The sequence below is a fragment of the Rhinoderma darwinii genome, chromosome 1 (assembly GCF_050947455.1).
Source record: "Rhinoderma darwinii isolate aRhiDar2 chromosome 1, aRhiDar2.hap1, whole genome shotgun sequence".
NCBI classification, from domain to species: domain Eukaryota; kingdom Metazoa; phylum Chordata; class Amphibia; order Anura; family Rhinodermatidae; genus Rhinoderma; species Rhinoderma darwinii.
In genome coordinates, this window is record NC_134687.1 from 446,804,303 (window position 1) to 446,811,549 (window position 7,247).

At 41.9% G+C, this 7,247-nt stretch overlaps 1 protein-coding gene across 1 annotated transcript; it reads left to right on the forward strand.

Moving 5' to 3' along the window:
* The first annotated feature begins 621 nt into the window (after positions 1–621).
* Positions 622–5,178, forward strand: MLEC (malectin). Its single transcript, XM_075831387.1, has 5 exons — positions 622–1,208; positions 1,958–2,136; positions 2,278–2,454; positions 2,709–2,766; positions 4,435–5,178. Exons 1-5 carry the CDS (start codon positions 1,022–1,024, stop codon positions 4,656–4,658), a joined length of 825 nt encoding a protein of 274 aa, XP_075687502.1. The 5' UTR covers positions 622–1,021; the 3' UTR covers positions 4,659–5,178.
* The last annotated feature ends 2,069 nt before the right edge of the window (positions 5,179–7,247 follow it).

Genomic DNA, 7,247 nt, shown 5'->3' on the forward strand with positions numbered 1-7,247 from the left:
GTGGAATGATGGTATGACCACCCAATCCACGGCCTATTTAGAAGACGGAGCTTGTCATCTGTTACGTGGGTGTTTTAGCGCAATCATTAGAAGATTTGTGGACCGCTATTTTACCGTTTTAAAGCATTAACACCATGATAAATCTTTTGCCTTGTGAATTATGGGTGTCGTGCATAGTCCCGCCTACACAGAAATACAGTAGTATCGCCAATAAAACAGAGGTGACTACAGCTTTACTACTCAAAGTCCCTGGTGGAAGGCACATCGTACGCACGCGCGTGCGAGCGTGTGTGTGTGTGTATATATATATATGTGTATATATGCACACATACATACACACAATCACACTCAGGGCCGTTGTTATGGCAACCAGCATCCTGACAGTCGGCATCCTGACAGTCAGCATTCACAGTACGGTAAACTCGTCCCAGCATGCCTGGCGAGTAGTAGTGCTGGAGCTCACTGATTGGCTGACGTTAATGCGCGAACCTGACTTGATATTAGCGTCACTTTCTGCTGCCTTCCGTCTGGAAAGAGACCCAATAGGTAACTTCCTTTTAAATCGGTATCCCAATCTGCAGCTCCGGCTTTATCACGGCAGCTGTACCCGGAAGCTCGACTCACTTCCGCCTCCTACAACCGGACCAACCGGTTACTACGCGTCAGACAAACCCTGTCATAGATTTCCCGCCCCCCTAGTGCCCAGTGTTAACTAGAGATTGGTTCATTTCTCTATTTCTCTCTTACAGCACGCACTTTTTCCCTCTTTCACAGCCAATCATATGGTTCGCCCGGCCGGTTCTATTCGTAAACCCCCCTGGATTGGCTCACCTTAGACATGAGCAAGTTCGAGTGACCCTTTGGTGAGAGTGAATGAAATGTGCGGGCTGCTAGCAGCAGCAAAGTGCTGGCCAGCCGTGGGGGCTCGGTAAGGGGGAACAGTGTAACAAGGAGGGAGCCCGTTCGAGATTCGGGTCACTGAATACTCCACTGCCAGGTGGTGGCCTCCACCGATACAGTCATGCCTGGTATAACAGTCTGGGGCCCATTGGTCGTGCTGCTGTTCGCTGTACTCGCTCCGTTTGCGGTAGTAGAAGCTGGTGTGGGTGACAAGGTGATTTGGGCTGTCAATGCTGGGGGCGAGGCTCATGTGGACCTGAACGGCATCCATTACCGGAAGGACCCGCTGGAGGGCAGATTGGGCAGAGGTGAGTGCATGGGCAAAGTGCGCTGCCCCTAGGGTTCGGGCAGCACTTTGTATACAGGACACTCACCTGCTTCTCTGGCACTGTGTACATGAGCCAAGGACACTGAGCGGTTGGATTTACACGTAGCTACTTCTATACAGTTTAGGGTGCAGAGCCTTATCCCATAATCTGCAGATCAAGCCTCATGATCTATACTGAGAAGTTGTTAGGAGTAATGGGATAAGTATTGGCATATAATATCATAGAAGTGATGACCACGAGGACAGTCAGACATGGATCTGCCCTAGCCAGATGTCAGTACACATGATCATGTCCCATTGTGGGCATTGAATAGAACTATTATGTGAGTGGTTATCATAAAATTTCTTATGCTTTCTTTGGCGCTCATGCCAGCGATCTCTGCAGCCCATGTCTGGGATCTTCAGAAATTAAAATGCATGATCCGCATTAGAAAGATGTACTTTCTTTAGTTGATCTATATTATCATACTTGGATGTGGGTTAGTATTGGTGGGAAGTGTGCACGTGTTCTGTATGTGATGACATGTCCGTTCCTCTTTCAGTAGTATATAGGTGTGTCCCAAGTTAATGGTCTTCTCTTCCTAGATCTATGCATTGTCGGGGGTCTAGTTGTAATGCAGTTTTTGGGCTGGTGCCTGAGCAGGACTGTACATTCATATCCGTGTGTTTATTGCACGTTCTGGCCGTCCTTGATATCTTTACATGCTTTCTTCCTCGTTCCATAATCAGCATCAGACTATGGATTGAAGCTGCCAATTCTACGCTCTGTCCCAGAGGATCAAATTCTATACCAGACCGAGAGGTATAATGAAGATAGCTTTGGATATGAGATCCCGATCAGAGAAGAAGGAGAGTATGTCCTAGTGTTAAAGTTTGCAGAGGTGTACTTTGCGCAGTCACAGCAGAAGGTAAGGGTGTCATGTTCCTTCCAGTCTCCACCCATTCAAGCCATTGACAGCTTGTGTCCCATGAGATTCTAGCAGATGGCATGTGGCCTGTGTGGGTGAGTGACATTGCTGTCTCATATTTCTGCTATTTTCTTCCCTCAGGTGTTTGATGTACGTGTGAATGGACATAATGTGGTAAAAGATCTGGATATATTTGACCGTGTAGGACACAGCACAGCACATGATGAGATCATCCCCATTGTCATCAAGAAGGGAAAACTTACTGTCCAAGGGGAAGTGTCCACCTTTACAGGGAAGCTCCATGTGGAATTTGTAAAGGTAGCGTTTGAAGTCATGACTTGGTACTACAGTTGTCAACTTAGTCGGCGACTAAATGATGTGTTTGGGGTATCCAGTGCACTGCATAATGGATTGCATGTAGCTGTTTCTGACTTTTATTGGCCCCTCGACTGCATTGTTTTATTGTAGTCTGGTGTTCTTCCCGTAGATAATATACAATGACCGGAAATGTATTTTTTTTTAATTAAAAGGTTTAAATGTTCAATAATTTTATATTAATTATTTTTTTTCAGGGATATTACGATAATCCCAAAGTTTGTGCTCTATATCTTATGAAAGGAACAGTAGAAGGTGAGTTATGAGAGTGACTTGAAGACACATTTTACAGTTCACAGATGAAATATTTGGCATTTCTTTATTTTGTTTCTACTTTACATATTTGCCTATGATATTTTCCACAATCTTTACTTTTATCATTTTATTATAGCTGTGCATACATTGCAATAACGGGGAGTGATGAGGTTTTCTACCTAAGTTTGTTTTTAGAAGGAACTGAATAATAGGACAGCAAGATAAGGAATGGCATGGCCTGATGATTTCCAAGCTGCTCGTTGCCAATCCAGCTTTCAGTTCTAACAGTCTAGTTCCTAGGGATACATTACCCAACACCAAAACACTTTCCGTTGAGATTGTCAGACTGTGCTCCTAGCAGCCAGTCTGGGAAATGAAGAGAAGGCAAAGAAGCGTCAAGGAGGCGAAAGATAAAGGAGCTGTGCTGTGTATGCCACTTTGTATCATATAAGAGATGCCACTGAAATGTTCTCATTAACTTGGCACGAGTTAATGCCCACCCCCTTCCTTCCTCATACACAGGCTCTATTGGTTTGGTGCACAATAATATCTGTAAAATTGTACTATACTGGGACATGTTCACCACACATGTAGCACATCACCAATGGAAGCGCACCCTCTAAAGCAATTGGCTGGGTAACCAGGCACCATATGAGCTATTCGTACGGGGACCAAGTACCAGGAAATTAGAGCCTCGTAGGCAGATTCTACTGTATTTCTATTAATGGAATATGAGGAAATTGAGTTCCATGCATTGTTTCAATCAGATTTGTCTCTTGTATCGGCCAGGTCTGACTCTCATTTAGTAACCTAAGGCAACGCAGTTTAACGAGGGATAGACAAGTGAAGTGAGACCACGAGAACGTGGAGAGGTTTGGCAGATACGCTCAAAAAAATGTGAGCAGGTATTAAGAGTCAAAATTCTAGTTCATAAACCTTTTTAATATTTTTGTTTGAAATCTTGGTCACCGCTACTCTCATAAATATAAGGAAAACCATTAGGAAACTGTTGTCTATCTTGAGCTTTTAATCAACCCAGTTACTTATAGAACGGTTTTACTTTATTGCACACGTGGGGTTAAATTGTTAATTTTGGTAATTAATTATGTGGTACAACTGGTCTCGGCTTCCTAAATATCCAGCAGGAAATGCCACGTGTTAGAACGTCCATGGTTGAATAATGGAGTGCCATAGTTTTCGTTGTCAGGCCTTTTTGCAGTTTCACTACACCAGGTGTCACTTTGCATTTCGCTAAAAGGAAGCGGTACCAAGCAGGACTCTCTCCTCATTCAGTAAACCACGATGCAGTGGCAGATCTGTGGAACTTCAGATGCTACCGTGACAATGGGGTCTGTTGTGTTTAGTCGTGGCATTCCTTGTTTTGACGGGAAGAGTACTGTTGTATGCTGTGCTATTCTTCCCATCAAATCTGGCAATCTGTGACAAATGTAGATGTGAACCAAATCTCTTTGGGCTGTTCTACAAAGTCTGTTTTCTCTTCCATATGTTTTTGACAAAAACAGGAGTTCTAGCAAAAATAAGTAGGAAAACGTTTCTTTGGGAAGTTTTCTTCTAACTGGGATCTGTTTTTTTGAAGAAAAAAAAATGGAACATTTGATCTCATCTTTGATCACGTAAGTTAACCGTTTATTTTTTTTTTCTTCTTAGATGTCCCAAAGCTGCAGCCTCACCCTGGGCTAGAAAAGAAGGAAGAGGAGGAGGAAGATGAAGAGGAGGAAGGCCCTAGTATGAGGAGAAATCCCAAGAAAAGTGTGCAGTCTGGTCCTCGCACTCCTAACCCATATGCCTCAGACAACAGCAGCCTCATGTTTCCAATTCTGGTGGCCTTTGGAGTGTTTATCCCCACACTCTTCTGCCTGTGCCGGCTATAGAAGGCCGGATGCCAATCTTTAGTTTTACTTTTTTCTTTTTTGCTTTAGTTGTCTTGTTTTTTTTTCTTTTTCACTGATAATTTTTCAGAATCTTTTGACAATGAAGCAGAAAATCTTCTATAAAAGGAGATAGCTGGCCCTATATAAGCAGCAAATCATTGCCTGACATTTTCATGTTTACATGTTAAATGGATACGGAGCCGCAGCCAATAAAATATCAGAACTATAAGGCTTGTGCTCCGGAATGGTTTAGACGCCTATTATTAAGGAGAACTGGATTAAAATGCAAGTGCTGCTAATTGACTATTTCTCACTGACCTGAAAGAACTATGGACACACAACCTAGAGTTTTTCACAGAGTTTTCCGGGGTACCATTTCTGCATACTCGAAATATTTTTATGACAGGACTTTTGGTTCTAGTTCTCCAAGTCCTTCAACAACCATGTTTTAACTCCTGCTAAATCGATGTGAGTGTGCTTGTGTGTGGTAGTAGGAGATATAAAGTTCACTTCAGCTTCATTCATGTACTCTGTTGCAACATCTTCATGATAGTGGCTCTGAGCTGTTTCTGCTATGCATACAATCGGGAATATTTGATTTGCGAGTTTGTTTTTATGGATGTTTTATTTTGTGTGATTTATACTGAGACAACCATGAAGTGACTTTTACATGTTTCTCCCTTCGGTGTTGGTTTAGGTACAAGCCACCGATCTGCTGTCCATCTCTTCACATGGCAGCCACTAGTTGGCAGTAGTGCCACTGGTGAATGTTTAACTTAAAACTAACATGCTTTAATGCTGTTTGAATAAGGCTTCATTCACATGGCCATATATTTTATGCTAAGAACGGAATTGAATATCGTCTGAGCAAAGCCGTGAGGTTTTGTTTGAGATTGTATTTTTAGCTTAAAATACGTAACATTCACACGGTTTGCAGCTGTATGAATGAAGTCTATTGGCAAATGGCTTACTCACCATAGCCTAAAGCTCTTAAATTGTGGATGACTCTTACAACGGTTTCTAGCGGTACATTGTCACGTGTGACTATAGTTTACGTGGCTGAGGGTGTCTTTGTAAGCTGCTTTTCCTTTTCTGCCAAACTACCCCTCCTTTTCTTTTGGTGCCTTTTTTTTTTTTGTCTCTATGTTCATAGGAAATTCAGAAGTAGCACCATGTTGTATTCAAAAGATGCTGTGATTGAAATACCTTTTTTAAAGTTGGTATGTGTTTTATTTTTGTGAAGATAACAGAACTGCCAATAAGTCCTAAAGGCAACGATTGCTTGGTACGCAGCACAACAAAAGGACACTTTGGTTTGGTTTAGTTCTCCTCTCTGGTGCTAATGACTGCCAGGGTTATCGTCTCAGACTTCCTTCTTGTCTTTCATATATTACTTGAGCTAAATTAGTGACTGCACAATCTTCCCAGGTTATGACTCTGCTAGCACCAGAAATGAAGAGACTTCCAGGTTGTCAGTTGAGTTGTGTTTTTTTCCCCCCTCCTATTTATAATTGTAGAGTACCACCTGTTGTCTCGTGGCCTCAGGAACATCTGAACGAATTATTTGTATTGTGGATGACACATTAGAGGTACTTGACAGTTCTAGGCTAGATTCCAGACTCCGGCTGTGTAATTCTGCTTGTAATTCTTTTATTTGACATTTTATTTATCACTCAATTCTTAAGTACAAACTTGGCGGTATAGAAAACTTTTTCTTATGTTCTAGTATAATTGCTTGGTGGCAGCTTTGAGTTCAGGTACAATAGTATTCTCATTCTTTGTGAAGATCTATAGTTTTGTTTTTTTTCAAACTTGAATGATATGACCGTACTGTGTGCACGTGGATAATGTGGGAGATAAGTGACAACAACCCTTCATTTTTGACAAGTGTTTGTTTGTAGGGTATTTGGAGTCTGTGATGTGACTCATGATTTTCTTCCCTCGCTATCTTTCGGAGACTGTCATGGAGTGACAACCTTTAACGCAATTTGTACCTGTCAAGTACCAAACTAAAAAAATGGTACGATCTCCGGTCTTCATAATTTTGTTCTTAATGTTTTTGTGAATCCATTTCCCTTTTTTTGTAGGGGTGGGGATGCGGCTCCGCTTCCCCTTTTTTTTGTTTTGTATTTTTGTTGCTATTTTTATGCAAATTAAAAATATATTGCAGCTTTATTGCGCCATTGACACAGGTGGTTTTACTGCAGCCACACTTGTTCTAAGAACCTTTTTTAGATGAGATCTGTTTCATAGTTGGTTGTATAAATTGATGAAGTGCCGGCTTCTGTTTTCATTGAAGCTTGTGTCTGGGGCTCATACTTGCTGATGGTGAGCTTCACTTGTCTATTTCGCAGATAGTGGTCTAGTCCATTTAATTTGGCACGCAGCCCATTTTGTGGCCGTGGCTACTGTGACACTAAACCACACTATTGAACTAGCAGAGGAGTACTGTTCACAAGCCTACGGTGTATACATTTATTATGCATAGGGTCTTACATTGGCTTGGTTTTTTAATTCATATATGGAAGGTGTCTTAACTATACATTATATATGTTTTGAATTGCTTAGTTTTCATGCATTATTTTTCCA

Coding starts and splice junctions, on each gene's coding strand:
- MLEC (XM_075831387.1), top strand. CDS start 1,022: ATGCCTGGTATAACAGTCTGGGGCCCATTGGTCGTGCTGCTGTTCGCT. Junction 1,209..1,957: donor GGAGGGCAGATTGGGCAGAG/GTGAGTGCATGG, acceptor TTCCATAATCAG/CATCAGACTATGGATTGAAG. Junction 2,137..2,277: donor TTGCGCAGTCACAGCAGAAG/GTAAGGGTGTCA, acceptor TTCTTCCCTCAG/GTGTTTGATGTACGTGTGAA.